Below are 20,671 nucleotides of genomic sequence, written 5' to 3'. Positions count from 1 at the left end.
CTGTAGATGGATGAGGAAGCAGAGTCAGCTTCAGATCTGTCTCACCTCCAGCAACTCAACAGTTTGATCATAAGACACAGTGCAGTGTTCACAGTTCCATGGTTTGTTGTTTCAGACCATTTCTAACTTTTCTGCCCTGGTGTTGATTGTGTGTTGATTATGTGTTGATTGTGTGTTGATTGTGTAGCCTGTTGATGACAGGAAGTGTTGTAACCTCTTATAATTCACTGAATACTGTTTACAATAAAAAAAAAAACATATTTGATGCTGAGTGAGAAACAAGCAACAGAGACATTTACGTGCTTTTTAGTTGATTATGGTAAATGACTGACTGAATGAACACCCACGTGCCAGGTTTTTAAATCCGTGACGACTGAGTCTGTTTGCAGACTGCGACAGAGATGGAGCAGAGACGAGCAGAGCGGCAGAGACATGACCTCTGACACTGAGGATACTGGACTGAAGGCTGGACACTGTGGGTCCAAAAAGACCCAAATCCTCCATATAGGTCAACGATGTTTCTCACTATCTTATCTCATATCATGATAAGAAAAATGGAAGCTCACCTGGTGTCACGTCGTCCACGTCACCGTCAGCAGCTCAGTTTTCCTCCTGCTGCCTCGGGATGAACCTGCTGGAAGTCTTGTTACATCTTCTGTGATAAAGTCTGAAAACATGGAAACAGGTTTAGATTTTATTTGTGTCCTTTAGTTCATACGTTAACTGAAATGAACCGTCCTCATTCAACAGAAAGATTTTTGTTTTCATTTTTAGTCATTTTCCCATTTTACCCTCCAACATGAATCAGTTTCCAGTCAGAGAGAAGACAAGTTGTTTCTTTCAGCTGTAAAAACATTTTAATTAAACTAATCAGTTTCTATCAGGCTGAGATATTTACATCATGTCCACTCTCACTAAAACATTTAACTTCTACACATTCACTACATAACTTGGATAATTACATAATGAACATAATACATTTACAACAGACTATTTTTGTTTTTAAGGTTTTAGGTAGTTTATGTGTTTGTCAGCAGAATTACATGAGAAACACTGAAGGACCAGGGAACGATTTTATTTTAGTTTCATTTTATTTTAAGGATTTTAACAATTTTATTTCATAATTTTCCTAAACGTTGTGAGAAAGGACATTGTTGTCAGTTTCTCATGAAATGATTTGGATATTGATGTAAAAAATAGACATATGTGTAATGTTGAGATCTTTAGATCCAGATAATAATCTGAATGTCAGGCCTTGGAGGACGTCCACGCTGCCATTCGTTCTACACTGAATGTAAATGTATCTGTGCAGATAAAGGAAACGTTATACGTTTACAACTTCAGAAAACCACGAGGTCAGACTTTAAAGTGTAACATGGGAAATTACAGAATATATCACACAAAGACAACAAAAATCAGATAATTTCTCTTTGCTATTTCACTGTGAACACGTAGTTCAAAAAATGGACCAACACAGAACCCACAGACATGAAGTAATACTGCAAAAAATACAATCATCCTCATTACAAAGCAAGGAGCAGAGATAATAAGTTCCAGTCTTCTTGGCGGTGTCCTGACCAGCTGTAACACGCCTGCTGAGAAGCCGAGCATGGCGGCAGCTCAGCACGCTTCACTGGGCCTTTAGAGAGGAAACCTGTGCAGGTGAAAAAGGTTTTCGGCCTTTATTTCTGTTGGAGCAATAGAAAGTCTGGGATTAAAGACAGAACCGCTGCTGTGCAAGTTCTCTGGAGTTTATTTTTAAATATAATTTTCTATATAGTAATAAGTTTAACTACAGTGTAAACAGGTGAAATGATGAAGGCTTTCAGGTCACGGTATATTGAATCAGCAGAGTGATGCCTTCAAGTGCGAGGGAAAAGGTCTGTAATTTGTGAAACCTAAGATCCTCACCTCCCCCTCCTCTTCTTCCTCCTCTTCCTCCTCTCTGCTCAACTATTTTAAAAGCCTGTCAGTGTTAATCCTCAGGTCAAATATTGTGAGAGTTTTTCTCAATGTGTCTCAGTTCAGCTCCTTCCTTCAGATCTGAGGGAGGATTAACAGATCAACAGCTCAGGTAAGAGATGTGGTGATAAGCAGAGACGACCCACAGCCCAGGGCTCTGGCTCTCACAGCTCCGGGTGTCACTAACTCTGGGTGTCTTAGGTTCGTTCCTGTCGGACGTCTACGACACAGAGACAACAGCAGAACAATCAGAACAACACCTGGTTTCATCAAACTCACCTGGAAGACAAAACAAAATGCTTTTTTGCATCTTCTCTCCAACAAATAAAACAAAACAGAACACATTTGCATTAATAGTCAAATTTCCCTGAAAGCAGAAGTAGACGGTGCAACAGGAGCAGGAGTCAAACCTCACAGATGGAAAACATGATCAGAGCATGACACAGTCTCCTCCTGCACATCATCATTCAGTCACTTGTCTTTTTCACCTTGTTGAATGTTGGGTTCACTGATACCTGACTTTTTCGCATCATATCGTCAGTGTTGTGCCAGTTTTGTGGATGGAAACACACCTTGATGACATCTGGGAAAGTTTTATGACTATTTAACCTTTGTGGTGTAAAGATTCACAATAAAAGCAGTTGTAAGTGACCCTGCGCAGTTTACAAACACACCCTGATGATACCCTGATGGAAGGCAAACTCATGCTTTGACTGTTCACTTTGTATCCAGATGCCCTTTAATATAACATTTCTGCATGAATGCATCTTATTTGCATTTTAAAACCGTCATGTTACATTTACAACAGCCCCCCTGACACCGGGCGGACCTGCCAGCTCGATGGGAGATCTGCAGCGAGCTACTCAGGCGGCACTATCGCCAGCCGCCATCAGCAACAACACAAAACATTCACAACAATGCAAAGACAAGCTGACAGGTGGAAAGTGTCGGCCAGAAAAACCTGGGTGGCAGCGGTGACTGAGGGGAGAGGTGGAGCTGCAGCAGGGTGTGTGGTAATGTGGAACACAGTCAAATAGTTCAGACCAGTTCTCCTGTACAACATGAACCCTCCTCCCTCCACGTCTGTCTGTCAGCGTCCTTTTCATCACTGATCCTATCAGATGGTAAAACACAGTGGGTTTTTTCAGGCGGGAGGTGTGGAGGTGACATCTGTGGGAACATTCTCCAATCTGACACACAGCAAGACGCGCTTGTGATTGTCCTGAGCTGTTGTCTTTGATGTGCAGAGTAAGTACACCACTGTTATCAGACCATCACTGTGTGTTTTTATGAATGCATCTGCATGAAGACTGAGGAAGGAATGCTTTTTAACCGTCATGTTGTCTGCGTTCTGTGGCTCTTTACCTGGACGGTCCCACAACAGAAATGCAATAAAAGTGATCTTCAGACTGATATCTGGTGGTTTCTGAGCAGGCTGCACGTGTCCCTGTAACATGTGTCATCTGCCGCAGCCCTGACAGAGAAACTGTTAAACTGTCTCTCATCTTACACCTGTTAATCAAGCTGACAAAGAAACCTTTCATCTACTGAATTTATCTGCTAAAAGTATTGTGTCATTTTCCTACAATATTCACTTGTGAGAACATTTTAGACTTTTGTTTAAGCTACTGAAAACACTTGGTTAGAGAAAGACTGGGATCTTGGTTCAGTGTTAAAAGAAATTGTGTTTTTGAATATTTAACCAAAACCACAAAGTTTTCCTAACATTAACCATAGAGTGAATGCAGCCTGACTTAACCACGTGCAGGAAACACAACACAAACCTCAGGCTGCGGCATCCAAGTCCTGATCTTTGACCTCATCTGTGCAATTTCTGATAATAATAATAAAATAAATAATGATAAATAATCAAACAAAAAAAAACATAATGTAATGCTTCTAAAATGTAGAAGTATAAGGTTACAGAAAACAAATATTGTAATAAGTATTTAAATAAATGTACTTTGCTACTTTTCACCAGTGCATTACTTAAAAATAACAGAAAAAAATCAAGTAAAATCATATTTTAAAAGTAAATCTCACAGTAAAGAAAAAGCTGCTCTGAGGAGGAGGAACCTGAAGAGAAGGAGATTCTCTGACAGGTTAATCCATCATAATTTATAGCTGATGCTCACAGCACAAAGCAGAGTTGTTGTTTTGCAGTAATTAGCCGGGGACGCACTTTGTGCAAGGCCACGGTACACTGACGAAGACGGCAGCCAAGTATTCACACAAAACCATAACAGCGCTCAGTCACGAATCTGAGAGGACGAGGTGGCTGCAGTGCAAGAGTCAACAGTAATTAATATCTGTGGAGATGATATCAGTGATCATGAAGGATAAGTGATGGCCCACCTGAAATGTATCACACAATAAAAACTTCTCAAACACCCGTCGATCAGCCTCTAAAAGCTCAGTGTGTTGCCGACAGTCGCTGTGAACTGTTTCTGCCTCTGACCTCAACATTTCACCTTTCAGCTGATCCATCTCGCTGCTTTTGTTCTGCTCCTGTTACGTTGACTCTGTGTTGTGTTGGATGTTTAAAGTTTAAAGATGCTTAAAATGTTTTCACCACATGAATGTTATCACAGCTCAGTTTTCTGCCCTGTTGGCTCCTGTTCAGCTGTTTGTCGTTTTCATAAAGTTTGACCTCATCAGTGTCATGATTTTTCTACTCAGTGGTTCGAACTGTTTAAACAATATGATATGAAAACAACTTCATCACATTGTATTAGCTTTCTCAGTCAGGATGCAGCAGTTCTTCATAAAACACTGATTTTAATGCTCAGTCTTCCTGAGTTCTTAGTTTCTACTTCCTAGTTTCAAACATGTGATTTCCTTATAAAATGTCTCAGCAAGTAAAGTGTATCTGTATAAATCAACTATGTAAACAGGAGCAATTACTAACCAGCATGACTTCAAACAATTACAGTTTCACAGGCTCAAAAATATATTTTGTAAATGTACATTTTATTTATTTAAGGTAGGTCTGCAAACCCCATGTTGTATTTCTATTTAAGGGACTATTCAGGGGCTTCTGATCAAATATTGTCTCAAATGTTGACATGAAGGTTTGGTGAGGAGAACTGTGGGTGTATGAACCACCTCTGCTGTAATTACAGCAGGTTTTGTGATTTTGGCAGCTCTCTGTGGTTTCATGCTCAGTCGACTCTCCTCTCGGCGGCGCCGCCTGGTCGGTCTTGTGGGAGCGATGAGGTAAGAGAGTAAAGCACGTTGAACCTGGCAGAGATAAAGCAGGGAGTGTGCAGAACGACCCAGCAGAGCGGCTAAAGCAAGTCGTGTCACAGAGCATCACCCGTCAACAACGAGCAGCGTTTGTGTCTTTAAAGGCGCAGTAGTCGATGTTTTCATGCACTCACTCAGCCACTTCATCAGCCTTAACTACAGGTGAGTGTTCGTCGCTCTGCCCATTAGTTTATTATTGTACATCTGCTTTCACTGAGGGGGGGGAGCTCAGCGTGAAATCAATGAGCCGTAACAGAAACCAAAAGAAGCTCATTTATGTCTTCAGGAATTTTCAAACATATTTTTTTTGATCCCGTTCCTGCTGCACAGATTCAGCAAAAACCCCAAAACTCTGATCCAGATGTTAGTGTCATCATGAAGCAGGAGCAACTTACAGGAGATCTGCCTGAGCGCCCGTGGTCACCGGTGATCACACTGCCTCGTGCTACAGTTCATCATCCTAACGGCCGCCGTCAGCGTGGTTTTGGCGAACAGTCGACAGGAATAACGTAACGAGCAGGAACGAGGGGACGGACCTCACCTGTGACCTGCGTGTGACGCCACGGCGCCGAACTGTGGCGGCGGTGGCGGTGTGTGTCCAGGTCTGCTTCTACACCGAGTTTAACTTTGATAATCACCAGTAAGAACCATCATCATCCACCGTCGAAGAGCCGTCGGAAAAGACTTGTAACCAGAGAGAGAGAGAGAGAGAGAGAGAGAGAGAGAGAGAGAGCGAGAGAGAGAGAGAGAGAGAGAGAGAGAGAGAGAGAGAGAGAGAGGGCCCGGGGGGGGGGCTGACCTGACCTGAGTTAATGTCTCAGTCCGGCCCTGAGGGTCACCACACAATAAAAGAGGTTTTGTGTGCTGATGTCATTTGCACTGGTTCATTTAATAAATGACAATAAACCTTGAAAACATCTGGATCAGAACCACATCAAACACAGAGTGTATTCACCTGCAGGCTCTGCAGCAGGAGAACAGGCGCCGCTTTCTTTAGATTCATCTCTTTTGTTCTGTTTTTCTTTGTGACCTTTTCAAACTGTTTCAAACTGTTTTTTTTCCTATTGATTAAGTTTAAATTTCTGATTAAGTTTTTCTTTCGCTGCTCAGCCTCAGCGTCTCGTGCTGCTGCTCCTTTCTTTTCATTTTTTTGCAAACAAACAGGAAAATATGAAATGCAGTAAAACACTAATGCACAGGAGCAGAGAAGCTTCCCCGATGTGAGACGTGATTACAGCCCGATGATGAAGATGGGAACAGGATTTTAATTTATGTTCTGTTTGATTTAACCTGATCTCATGTTTGTAGTTCTGGTCGTCTTCTCTATTATAAAACACTTTTTCTTTCAGCCATGTCTCTATTCCCAGGTCTCAGTAACTAACATGGTGAATGTGCTTTGATTATTACCTGTAGGAACAATGGCAGAGACAACAGAGGTCAAAGATGTGACTCCAGGTTGACGTTTGTCAGACAGAGAAGCCGCCGACTCGCTGGACAACACGAGGCAGATAATAGGGAAGAGAACGAGGACTTAACTCGCTTCCTAAATGACTCAAATGCTCCCTAAAGAAAAACCACCTCACACAATGAGCGGGTGTTTGCTCTGTCAGTCAGCGTCTCAGCAGGACTCAGATGGTCCCGTATTAATGGACAGACTCTGTTTACTTTGAGCTGTTTGCTGATGCCTTCACTTGACCCACAGAGGAAAACAGCGAATGAGTCTGAAACTGGAGATGTTTTCCAGGTTTGGTTGGTTTTTCACTGAATTTCTGTTGTGGTACAAACATCCCAGATTCTCTACAATGGCCCCGCAGTGTTGCTCACACCCTGAATTTATCACATCAAACACATTTTATCACATGTGGAAAAAAAATTCATGAATCATAAATTCTTATATGGGAGCACTTGACTTTTTTCATATGTGAAAGATGTTAAAACATCAGTTTCACATGTAAAGAGTAAAAGTACAATATAAACATTTAATCAACAGTTTTATGGATTTGTAAAGAGATGTAAGTCCTCCTGTGGACCCCTATAAGTGGAGGCTGCTGTAATAAGAAATAATAAATTATAATAACATAATATAAAATATTTTCAATTTTTCAATCTCAAATACAGTACATTTTAAATATGTTAATAATAATTAAAAAATTTTATTAAATACTGTAAACTCTGTTGTATCATTGTAGAAAAATGAATAAATATTTTAATTTAATTTTAGTTAATTTAAATTGGATTAACTTAATTATCTCAGGGAAGTTTAAAGTGGGATGTGTTTGCACTGAACAGCTCCAGAGAGTTTCCAGGGTCTCGCTCAGGAGCACCGGATCTGTGGAGACAATCCAGTCAGGATCCACGAGGCTGGTGTTGCTCCTTTCAGAGCAGAGACGCTCCTCATATTAAAACTGTGTGTGTGTGATGTTATGGACACATACAGGATCCTCTGAGAATATATTTTTATTATCAACATTATAATTATATAGGAACATCTGTCATCCTTCTCTGCTCTGACATCTTGTCCTCTTGGTGCCCTCACCACCACTGAGATACACTTTCTGTTATTAAATCTTTATTAAGCACATTTATAGAAAAATATACTTACAGCTCTGCCAATGTATTTTACAAGATGATACAATTCAAATTTAAACTTTTCATGGCAAAATGATGGAAACAGGCGGAGCTCCGGGTGGATTTGTTGAAACAACTTGAATCATATAATTTCAGTTCAGGGTGAATAAGAGAGAAAAAACAGACTTTCTTAGTTTAAATCCTCCTAAATGGAAAAAAATGGCCGGTGATGTGTGTTTTGTGTGTTTTACCTTCTTCTTCTTCTTCACTAAATCAAGTCCTCTTTACAGTTCCAGTTCAGGCCAAGAGAGGGATAGTTTGTCACCAGTTTTCTAACACCTGAAAGTCTTTTAACATCTCATCACATCTTCTGAGTTTCCTGTGTGTCGTCACGAGGCTGAAGATAATCTGTGAGCAGCGTGAGGATGTTTGTTCAGAGGACTCCGAGGTTTCCTGTCTCCTGCAGGAAAAAGGAAAAAAATCACCGTTACGATCGGGATCATCGTTCTCATGTCAACACCTGAATCATGTCATCAGGATTAAACACCAACACATGGTTGTGTTCAGTGTTTGTGGTCATTTATAAGTTGCATGAATAATTGATGGTTTGTATATAAAGAAACTGGAGACAAACCTGCAACTCCTGAAAACGGTGAGTTAACAGTCTTTTTTAAATTTATTGCCTATGTTGCCTTTATTTTCTTTTCTTTTCTTTTTTTTTTGATGTTGTGGTTATTTGGTACATCACTAAGACAAACCATCCATAAAGAGAAATATATCATTGGTGGCAGCTCTCGAGTTGGGAACCACAGACTTTTATATTGTGGGAAATAAGTCCTACTTCTATTATGATTTATTGCATTTATTTCATGATGTAAATCTGATAATGATCTTATTCGATGATTATCTGTTGATCTTTATCATGAACGGGTTCTGTCGGCTGTGTGTCTGTGAGCAGCTGTAATGAGGCTTGAAACAGCAGGTTGGAAATCATTTCTTCAAACTTGTCTTTTCCAGTTAAAGTTTCAAACTTGCCACTTTGCAGAGGCCTGTGTGAGTTTTTTTCTGCAGCACGAAAACACTGCAACGTGTAATTTATATCTAATCTGTGATGCACACTACTCACTTACATCAACATACTGGATGTGTGTTACAGGTCCCATACGTTGGACTTTTCTGGTGTTTTATCTGAACTGTTGATATTTATCAGAAGATAAATTTGAGGTTTTTAGAGCCATAAACCATCTCAGTGTAGTCTTCTCTCTGGATGAGAGTCATCACTCACTGACCTGCTGTTAGTAGAGAGGTTGATTTTAAAATATCTGGATCAGTTATTCCAAACCTGGTCGTAGACAAAATTAGCTTCAAGGAGTCAGTCTTACCTTCTCTCTGTGAAAGTTTGAAGGATGTTGTAATGTGAAAATCTGTGGCCTCTGGTGGTGCTGCCGAGCCAGGATGAGGCAGACTCTGAGCCAGACTGGGGGTCAGACTGGGGGTCAGACTGGGGGTCAGACTGGGGGTCAGACTGGAGGACTGAGGCTGCCAGTGGTGTCCAGTGTTCATGTAGCTGGCTGCTGGACCTCCATACGCACCGTACTGGTTTGGTGGAGAATAAGCACAAGCTGAGACGTAACCAGACAGACTGGATGTCGACTGAGGAAAAGAAAGAAAAAATAAATTAAATAAAGAAACATACACTTATGAAAATGGCACATATCTGTTTCATGAAATGTACTCTAAGCAGAAATTATGAAAAACAGAAGATTTGGTTAAAATTCATGGCTCATATAATTAAAAACCTGGACCTGCTGGCAGTGCTAAAGGTCAGGGGTCACCAAGAGCAGCAGGGGGATCCTGAACTGAAATGTGGCCAGCAGCACTTTGAGATGTTGCTCTGATCCAAAATGCAGCACAGGTTGAGCAAAAAGTAAATAAATAAATAATAATAAAAAGTTTTCTGTTCAATGTTTTTCCTTTTTTGTTTCTTTGTTTTTAAATCTTTCCAAAAATGTCACAAATTTGTCACAAATGATGTTTATAAAAAAATCTCATTTGAAAAAATATCCCGTTCCCTCTCTCAACAAATGTTCTCAACTCACAAAACTGTACAAAAATCTCAACACTTTTCAAAAATGTTCAAAAATCCAAACAATGTCCTCATTTTCCAAAAATAACCTCAATTTACAAAATTGTTCCAAAATTTCCCAAATTTTACAAAAATATCCTTGAGTCCCAAAAAAGTCCACATTTCTAAAAACTTCAATGTTGTCACTTTGTTCACAAACGTTGTGAGTCCTTGTTTTCCAAACTTATCCTAACCCTCCAAAAATCCAAAATCATGGTTTTTCAAAATTGTCCAATAACGTCCTCACTTGTCCTCAAATGTCCTGAAAATGTCCTGAAAATGTCCTAATTTAAAATGCTTCCAATTTCCCCCAAAAATTCCACATATCCAAAATGTTTTGACACTTTCTCTCACTGACATAAAGTCTTTGCCTCGACCCTCGAAGATTATTTCAACATTAACTTCTGTTTTTACCCACAATCCTCCCACTTTCTAAAATTGTACTCACTTTCCACAAATGTACATTTTCCAAAAAAAACTCACTTTACAAAAATATCTACATTAAAAAAAATTGAAATTCACTTCAAATGTCCCTTTTCCCTCATTTACTGATTTTATCCTCACAGCTTCTCCTCACTTCCTCACTTTCATTGTCAGTTCTTGAATGTCCTCCTTCAAAATGCTCAATTTCCTGTTTTTCTTCCTCATTTTCCAAAAACTTCTTAAAAGACCAGAGTGTAGGATTTAGTGGCATCTAGCAGTGAGGTTGTCGATTACAACCAACCAAATACCCTCCCCTCACCCCTCCCCCCACCCCTCCCTTTCCAAGTGTGTAGGAGAACCTATGGTGGTCTTCAGATAATGTAAAAGCACAAAAAGCCCTTGCTTGAACGAGTATTTGGTTTGTCCATTCTGAGCTGCCGTAGAAACTCAGGAAAGTTTCCTCACACAGAGGAACAGTACTCAAATGCACCACAGCTACTGTGAATACTTGTTCCTGATTGGCTGGTGAGTCAATACAGTAACAGCTGGTTTAAATCAGCTCAGTGTGTATTAAACTACAGGGTTAAACACACTGTGGAAGCGCAGCCTTTATTTTACTTATTAATAAACTGATATATTGATTGTCTGATATAAAGAACAAGACGAGGATTAAAGGTCCCGTTTCACAACATCCACCTCATTTTATCTACATTGCTGCTATTTATAACTGATCCACAGTCAGCTGTTTGTAGTTTAGCCCAAAACAAGCTAGAAAACATCAAGACAGCTGTGTTGATGATGATGATGATGATGATGATGATGATGATAGCCAATCAGAGTGCCACAACATAAAAACAGAGCGAGCCAATGGAAATATACCAGCACAAGATTCAGATTCAGATTAAAAATCAATAACTGATTGATTTATACGTCTCTGCGTCAGTAAAGTGTTTATTTTCTAAAGCTGAGTGGACGAATCCACTGACTTCATTAGATCTAATGTAGTGGTTTTACCTGCTGTGGGTATTTGAAGTCTGGCTCGTTGTTGATTTTCTCTGCTCCATTTATTCCAGAGGGAAATGTCCTGCTGCTCATACTGGTCATACTGGTCATACTGGTCCAGTCCTCCACTTTGGCTGAGGGTCCATTAGCCCCGGACAGAGCTGAAAGACACCGTTTGTTCTGAGTTAACACGATTTGAACACTTTGTCTGGCTTTGTATACATTCACTCTTCAAATGTCTTTATTTATTTATTTTATATACTTTTTTAAAGATAAGAATTACCAGTTTACTTTTTAAAAGATAAGATCTCAGAAATCAGTTTGCTCCAGAAAATTGTCAAGATAAGAGTATTAACAAAAACAGCAGTTCTGGCTTTTTTTGGTTAGAAAAAGTGATTTTTATCAAACTGTAATGTACAAAAATCTAACTGCTTTGTTATAGAAATTATTTATAATACATAATCATTTTTGAATATTTTGAAAATGGAAAAGAACAAAAAGAAAAATACATAATAAAAGGTAAATAACATGTCTAACTCAAGGAAGCAGCATATATGCTCACCGTGCAATTTTATCTATATTTTTTTCTATATTGTACCTTCTGCTTTATCTCTCTCTTTTTTTGTATTTGCACATTTTGTTTGTGTATATTTGTCTGTGCCTATCACTAATAAATACACTGTAAAAAAAGAAAGATAGAAATAGAGCATAATAATAAAAACAGATCATGTGTTGCCAGGTTTCTCTCTTTAGTTTAGTTAGACTTCAGGACTTCAGCACAAAATGTCCATTTTATTTCCACCACGATTTGATTATAAACAGATGTTTTTAAAAATGTTGTATTTTCTCCATATGTGTTCAGTCTCAGCAGTTCAGGTTCTTCTGTGTGTTGAGAAAAAATTAGAAACCTTTTCAGTAATGCCTGATCTGACCATAAAAAGTGGCTTTAATTAGTGTCAGTAATGAAGCTGTTGATGGAATCTGCTCTGACTTTAGCTCCTTTCAGCGACGCTGCTTTGAAATTGTCCTTCAATCTGCTTCAAAGTTAGAAACAACTTCTTGTTTTCTTTTTAAATTTAAGATAGAAGTTTGTGGGAAACGGCTGCTTTATGACTTTTAATTGGACATTTGAGGTTTATGCATCATTTACACACATTTTTCTTAAATAAAGTTCAAGTTAAAATGAAGATCTTTTACAGTGATGTTTGTTTGTTTTTTCAAAGAGTAATTGCAGACTTTCAGATAGGAATTTATACTGTCAGGAGAAAAGTGGACCATTACACAGAACCAACAAGTTCTCAAACCAAACTTCAGTGTATTCACTGCCACGTTCAGTGGTAACTGAAGACCATAGAATGTGTTTGTGAAAAACTGTCTCATATAAGCTCAGCCCTCAGACACTTTTTCCATCTTCATTTTCATAACTCATATCCTGCTTTTTCTCTGTCACTGTGATAAATTCCCATGAAGTCTTTAAAAAAGGATCTTATACACAATCAGAGTCAAGGGCGCAGACCCGGCAGGTTTCAGTGGTGGCACAGGAACAAGTTCTGGATCGAGTTAAAACCAAAAGGTTTGAGTGAAGAGAATGAAATGCGCCACGATAGAAATAAGTGTTGGACGGTTTTGTTTTGCTCTTAATGTTTAGCAGATATATGGAGAAGATTTTAGTCAGATTTCAAGACCTGGTTAAATATGAGTCCATGATTTCACAGAGTTCCAAAGAAAGATCCCGTTAATGCAGATCAGACTGTTCCAACAGAGAAGTGCTTCACACATGGACAACACTTTAAAACAAGACAAGAAAATAAAATCAATTACACATAATATTCATTGTTTATTACCTGATTTTATGCTAAATTACTGTTTTGGCACTCATTTATTTAGTTGAATATGGCCGCCATCTAAAGTAGCTTATTTTGTAATTATTCAAGTAGATTTGCAATTTGTAGTTAAATGACTTTATAATTCTTTTTTTTTGTTGCAGCATTTCTACATTTAAAAACTTTCACTTATTTCCATGATTGATTCCAATATTACATTTTGACAACTTCTACAATATAAACAATAAAGGATTTAATAGTATTTCATTGTAAAGAATTTTGATTTATCATTCGATTTATAATTAGATTCATTTCGAATTATTTTCAAACTATTGAACAATTACTGAATGAATAAAACATGAAAAAATGCAAATCCATAATTAAAAATGTAAAAGGCTCCACAGCACTTGGACAAAATTAGTTTGTTTTTTTTGTTTTTTTTGCTTTTGAGTTTATCTCGACCACCAACTTGTTCCGGGCTTAAATTTCAGGTTGTGAATTAAATTTGAACAGTTATAAAGAGTTTAAAGATATAAATCTGTTCTTAAGCTGTACATTAAGAACTGAGAGAAGTGTCTCCACCAACCTGCCGGGTCCATGAGAGCTCGGATGCCCAGGATATTGTGCCAGTTCCGCGGCAGACCGACGTGTCCAGGGGGCCCGCTGCCGGGCCCGGTGTAGGGGGAGTACGGGTAGACGTGTCCGTACTGGACATGAGCCGGACCCGGCGTGTCGCTCTCGCACTGACTCGGCTGTGTCCCGATTTTATTCCTGAGGATGCGGCTGATGGAGCTGACGGACGGGACGTTGTACTTATCACAGACCCCGTCCGCCAGCAGCCGGTCCCGGATCTCCCAGGCGAAGATGCCTGGGTCCCCCTGCTTGTAGTCCCGGATGCTCTTGACTACAACCGGGGTGGTGACCCGGGGCTTGCTGCCACCGATGGCTCCGGGCAGGATGGAGCCCGTCTCGTTGTAGCGGGCCAGGATCTTGGACACGCAGCCGTGAGAGACCCGCAGCTGGCGGCTGATGTCGCAGGGCCGCATCCCGAGCTGCGCCAGCTCCACGATCCGCAGCCGCACCGGGTTCGGCAGCGGCCGACCGTTCACGAACACCCCGCCGAGCTGGTTCACCTCCCCGTAGCTCTGCTCTGCGCACACAGGCGGACACACCGAGTTTACAGCCTGCAGCCGAGTTTAGCGGTTTCACCTCAGCTGTGACGGTGTTCAAAAGCCACACAATAAGACACGTGACGCCCGCAGCTTCTGCGAGGTGTTTTAGTTTTAACCTGATAATTAAAAATGTTAGAATTAATTAAAAAACGAAGAAGAATTAGACAGAATTTCTTTGCTTTCATTGCACAACACTGAACTTCAACCAGCAGAACCTTTTTACACTAAGTGTGAATTTTACATTGACTGGGAAATAAAAAATATTGTAAGCTTGTGGAAAACTGGAGAACTTAAGGCCAGGATTGTACAAGTAAACCTGGACCCGGCAGTAAAGCTGTGGTCAGGCTGCGTTTGCTGTGGTTGTGTTGTGTTCTTACACAATAAGAACATTAAGCAGAGTTTGTCTGAAGTTGTTTTTTCTGCTGCTTATCTGACAAGAGCTGAAAACACTGACCTGCTGCTCCAGACATTACTCATGTTAACAGAACTGCAACTGCAGCTGCTGAGAACAACAACAACAACAACAACAACAACAACAACAACAACAACAACAATAATAATAATAATAATAATAATAATAATAATCTAGTTGTATTATTCCTGGTCACATTTTTGTTGTTATTACTTTCTAAAAAGTAATAATAAAAGTAAATAATAAAAGTAAAGCAACACACGATTTTAGTCCAAATTGAGAAACAATCAGCGAGTGAGAAGTTGTTCCTGGAAACTCTGCACTAAAATCCTAAAAGTGGAAAATGTCAAAAGAATCAGACCCTTTGAGTCTCTGATCCGGTGCAGCTCCTCTGTTTCTGAGCATTTAGACGTTTTCAAGACTTTAAGTGAAACAGCAAATACAGTTCAGTTCCTTCAGTTTAACCCTGCACATCTTCAGCTTTTCACCCTGGACATGAAAATGAGGATGTTTCCCACAGAGCTGCTGGATTAAGGAGATGACTGGTTCAGTTTAACAGGACGGTTATCTCATCTTTTCTCCATGAAGCTGAACTTCCTACAAACACTTTAGATCATGAAGCTAAAGAACGAGTCAGTGATGTTGCAGCTTTGGGTAATTTGGGTAAAGAGTTATGCATCTTTTTTTTTCTTTCTTCAGTTTATTTCTTGCTGCTTAACAGAATCAAATTTGTCCAAACCATCAAGCACCAACCAAACAACTTTTCCAAATCAAATCCACCCAAACATTAAGTCACATGAATTCACTCTCTCTGTCCTCTTCAGCTGTTCTGTGTAAAAGCTCAGTTTTTGTTGTCTCACCCATCAGCTGCCGTCCACTGCGTCTCCCTGCTCCACCATCCCAGGCTACATCTGCAGCCTGAGACTCTGAGCCACCTCCTCCTCCTCCTCCTCCTCCTCCTCCTCCTCCTCCTCCTCCTCCTCCTCCTCTGGGTGTCGTCATTTCCTGTTTGCAGAGCAGGAGGATCTTTTTTTGTTGGCACCCTGACAAACGAGTGTTCCTGAAGGGCTCTTTGGTGCCGTCTGCGTCTTCATTCCTCTGAGGTCAACATGTTGACAGTGAACACATCATAACAGACTGACTAATCCCTGCCGCTCAGGATCCACTACCTTTGCAGTTTTTCCACAGTTTGTGGAGGATACACGTCCCGGACAATCAGCTGTTTCTGGAGCTGCTTCAGGGACACGAGCTTCGACTAATGAAGACAAAACTGAAATTATATAATATTATTTTATTATATCATATACAATGAGAATAAAAATCCTCAGTGTGTAACACCTGAACACCACCTGCACACACAGCATGAACCATGTGAGCAGGAGAGTTGAAGGGGATTACAGAGAGAGATGAGGAGTCCGAAGCCTGAAAGACACAAAACCACATCACTTGTAGTTCAGTGTCTGTTTGTCACTTTTTGTCTCTTTGTAGTTGTTGTGCTCGTCTTTGTGTATCTCTTTGTAGTCATTTCATACCTGAATAAGTTAATTTTTTGTCCCTTTGTTGTCACTTTTTGTCTTTTTGTGGATGTTTTTTATCCTTTTGAGCGTATTTATGTTTCTTTGTTGTCACTTTCTGTCTCTTTGTGGTTGTTTGGTTTGTCTTTGTGGTCATTCCATATCTCTTTAAGTTCATTTGTGTCTCTTTGTGGTGACTTTGTCTCTTTGTCTTTGTTTTGTTTTTGTCTCTTTTAACTGAGCTCTGTGACTGTTCTCTGTGACAAGTAATGTTAATAGTCCCTTCACACAGAGGCTCAGGTCCAGGGGCTCCTCGACCTCCCAGGCCCCTGGACCTGAGCCCGGCCGGCCCAGTCTCTAATCCATCCATTTCATTTTCTAAATTCTTCAAACAACAAATATATACTTTGGAATAACTCCTCTCTTCTGTCGTCTGTTTGAAATAATCAGTTTTCCCCGGGAGCCGAACAAATGGGAGCGTTCTCAGTTTGCTGCCCCCTGCTGAAAACATTTCTGACCTCAGAGGTTTTTGTCTGCGAGGCCACAGGCAGATTTGTCAGCAATGTGAAGATTTCTCAGCCTATTTCTAATGCAATGGTGCCTCCTTCTGGACAATTATCAGCATTACAGTTTTCCATGGAGGGAATTTTGCACCAATTAGCTCATTTTAGGTGTTCAGTGATATTAATGATGATCAATTTCCAATTCAAGGAGGGTGGTTTTAGGTCATCTGATTGGATTGATCTGAGTGTAAGAATAAAGGTTTGTCTACAAGAAAAACCTTACAATTCAATAAGTGAAGAATACATTTCCAATAATAAATGGATGGGTTAGGATGGAGATATATATATATATATATAGATATATATGATTTTTTTTTTCTGGTAATAAGTGGAGCAATAATTTTAAGGACCTTCCTCAGGAAACTAAACAATGCTTTTAAACACATGAAAACACTTTCTAAAATTAGAATAAAATTACAGAAAAGAAAAGACTGGTTTTAATAAAATAAATTAGTGAAGTTACAGAATTAAATTGTCATTTTTCAGCAGTTGCACACACAATTTCCTGCAAACCTTTTCAAAGGAAATGAAGGATGCTGAGCTGCCGTTCCTGAGTCAGACAGCAGGGGGCAGGCTGAGCTCAGGGTTGAACAGGGCCGGGAGGTTGAGAGGTGGACAAATTAAAGTCTGTTTAAGATGCCATGAGAATTTTTGGGATGTTCTGCTTCGAAAATGTCAGATTACAGAATTTCTGGGAAAACTAAGATTTTTGATCACTTGTACAATTTGTCATTTTATTTAGAATTTTAAATAATATCTGATTTGGTCTCATAGACTTGAATAGGAAATAGTAATTATGTGATGCAAGTACAGTGGATAATAAAATTATTTAGTTATTATTATTTAATATTTTCCTGCCATTTTTATTGTAGTCTACATTTTCAATTACATTTGTTATTACTTTGTATTCATTTTATTTAGACAATATTTTTATGTCATTTACATTTTCATTTATTTTATTCATTTTGTTTTATAAATGATGTTGTCATTTTGGTGTCATATAACTTTCATTTGTACTTATTTTACCTTATTTATCACTTAAAATTAGTTTTTCCGATAATTTAATTGTATTTTTTAAATAATTATTTGTTATATTTAAATTATTATTTTAATTTTATTTCAATTATGACTACATTAAATTTTCTGATTATTTTTGGATAATTTTGGATAATTCGTTTCTCTCTATTCATGTTTACTTTATCTATTTTTATCTTATTTAATTCATTATTTATTTAGTTAATTATTTCAATTATTTAATTCATATTAAATTCAATCAAATAATTTCATTTAACTAAACTTTTTTTCTAATTTGTGACATTTTGTAAATTTCTAATGTTATCATACCTATATTAGACTGGTTTGGTTTTGTGTTTTACTACAAATTTGAGTTACTTTTTTACACATAATCATTTTCAAGCTTTTTTCTGTTAGTTTTGTTTAAATTAACTCAGGTAGTTGTACATGTTCACCAGTGGAAATGGGTTAAACTGCTGTGTGTGTGTGGTCATGAATATAGAAGACAGTCTATTGAAGGCAGCAGTCTGAATACCATGACAACTCCCAGCAGCCTCACATGTATTCCCAGAGGAGAGAGAGAGAGAGAGAGAGAGAGAGAGAGAGAGAGTGTGTGTGTGTGTGTCAGTCAGGCCATTATAAAGTGTCCAGGGGGAATAAATGGGATAAATGTGGAGGCTGTGCAGTCTTTGTGGGCATCGGTTAGTCGTGTGTTTGTTTGCAGAGTTCGACCACCCAGCAGGATCCAACACACACACACACACACACACACACACACACACACACACACACACACACACACACACACACACACACACACACACACAGCTCAGCTCATTGTCACACACATCACACAGACACAGCAAATTGGAAACTAAAACTCAACCAGACACACAAACCCTGGCTCCTGGTCTAAAAACAAGAAAAACTCTAAAGGAGTCTGGTCAGGAGGGAATTGTAGTTTCTCACTGATTTCTATCTTTTTTTTTTCTAGCACCAAGAGATTAGTTAGAAGACGGGACAAACACATGAAACACAAATAAGATGAAACCAAAAATGTTGTTTTCATCATCAGTTCTTCCTTCTATGGCTGCAACTAATCATGTTGTTATTGATTACTGTGCTGTTTACTTTCTTAATTATAAATTATGTTTATGGCATAAAAACATCAGAAAAAATGTGAAAATGTCTGTTACACTTTCTGAGGATATTTTTAAATGTCTTGTTCAACATCTTCCATGTAGGCCCACTACAATGTGAACTCAAGAAAAGCCTCAAATTCCTACATTTGAGGATGTGGAACCATCACATTTATGGTAATTTTGTTTGAAAAATGATGAAGAGCTCATGATAAATTTTCTTTTGATTGAGTGGTTAATTAATTAATGGTTGCAGCTGCAACTGACTTCATCAATAAAAGAAAGACCAGTGTTAATGTTTAGTTCTCAGGATTATACCTTCTGCTATGGTTGGCGTTTGGTTTGGCTTCTTTCTGAGAGCGAGATGAGAAGATCAGTGTCATGTCTGTGAGGCAGGATGTGGTTAGCTTAGCTTAGCATAAAGACTGAAAATGGGGGTGGCAGCCAGCTAGATGTCTACCAGCACCACTAAAACTCATGAATTATCAGGTTTCATCCAGTTTTTTTGTTTTTTTTAACGCACACATAAATCAGAAATGTAAAAACAGGATTTGTGATTTGGAGTCAGATGCTGGAACTATTTCTCGGGGGAGCAGTGACTCTGTGTTCGCAGACTCTTGTCTTCACAGTGATGTTGGCAGGTTTGGTGCCATCGTGCCTGCACCAGAGACCAAACCCAGAGCCTGTGCTCAGTGGTGATCAGGGCGTCGTAATGAGGGGGACAGAGGGGCTGCTCCAGTACCCACAACATCCAGCTGGCTTGTGCCTCGCAGTCTTCACTGTGGCAATTCCTGGAAGAACATCACACAAGTGGAAACACAAGGAGGGCCCTAAAAATCCTGGAACTACAAGTTGTTTTTTCTGCAATTTTGAAATTTTACATTATTATTATTATAAGTCCAATGTTACTGTTGGCTGAACAAATGTTTTGAGTGTCTCACTGATAAAGAGGCTTTTAAAGGTCATTTAATATCAAGTCTGTCGCTGTTTATAGCTACAGGTGTGACATGGATGTAGTAAAAGAGGAGGTGGGGGCCCACTGAGGCTCCATAGGGCCCAGATTTATGTGCCATGCCACTGCTGCACAGAAGCACTGGGCGGATGGATACACCACTGTTGGGTGTCAAGAAATAGTTCTGTCACATACAGTAACTCCTTAAAAGCACAAATTGTTGTTTTTACATTTCTGCTCCTGTGCAGATCAAACAGAAACATGTTCACTCGTGAGGTTCACTCTGATACTGATTGTATCTCTGTGCTACTTATCGAATCATTTATTTATTTATTGAATAGGGACCATACAGGTAAACAGTGTTATGTGCAGATATGCAGGTGTAATGGATGGGGCACCTGAGGCTGATTTGCAGCCTCCGTCCTCAGGTTTTTAAATCTGGATTAAGAGCCAAACAAATGAGCTGATGAAACAGGATCAAAACTGTTCACATGTGTAAATGCAAAATTCTAAATTATATGGAGTGAAATAACGGCATTAAATAAGTATGTAGAGAATTACAAAGGATTACAGTGGTTTTATAGATTACTACTATAACACAAATAAAGAATTACAACAACAAGCAAACAGCTGCTGCAGCACAACACTGAAGAAGTGCAGAGTCAGTCCATCAGCTGGTGTGTCAACACTGCGACTCCTCCTCTGTCTCTGATCCATGATCATCATCTGCAGCTCTGCACTGACTGAATGCTGTAA

At 39.2% G+C, this 20,671-nt stretch overlaps 1 protein-coding gene and 1 long non-coding RNA gene across 2 annotated transcripts; one reads left to right on the top strand and one right to left on the bottom strand.

Annotated features, from left to right (window-relative positions):
* Positions 1-994: 994 nt before the first annotated feature.
* LOC139612339 (uncharacterized) lies at positions 995-5,946 on the top strand. Its single transcript, XR_011686512.1, has 3 exons — positions 995-3,210; positions 5,106-5,370; positions 5,539-5,946. It is a non-coding gene; the product is annotated as an uncharacterized lncRNA (long non-coding RNA).
* Positions 5,947-7,649: 1,703 nt separating this feature from the next.
* pax1b (paired box 1b) lies at positions 7,650-15,750 on the bottom strand. The gene is made up of 5 exons (XM_071468002.1): positions 15,594-15,750; positions 13,736-14,299; positions 11,339-11,487; positions 9,159-9,429; positions 7,650-8,236 (listed from the first exon to the last, which is right to left on the bottom strand). Exons 1-5 carry the CDS (start codon positions 15,733-15,735, stop codon positions 8,166-8,168), a joined length of 1,197 nt encoding a protein of 398 aa, XP_071324103.1. The 5' UTR covers positions 15,736-15,750; the 3' UTR covers positions 7,650-8,165.
* Positions 15,751-20,671: the final 4,921 nt, after the last annotated feature.

This window comes from Trachinotus anak, unplaced genomic scaffold (genome assembly GCF_046630095.1).
Source record: "Trachinotus anak isolate AG129_WGS33_773 ecotype Australia unplaced genomic scaffold, CSIRO_AGI_Tana_v1 ptg000031l, whole genome shotgun sequence".
Lineage (NCBI taxonomy): Eukaryota > Metazoa > Chordata > Actinopteri > Carangiformes > Carangidae > Trachinotus > Trachinotus anak.
This window is presented reverse-complemented; position numbering and strand designations above follow the sequence as displayed.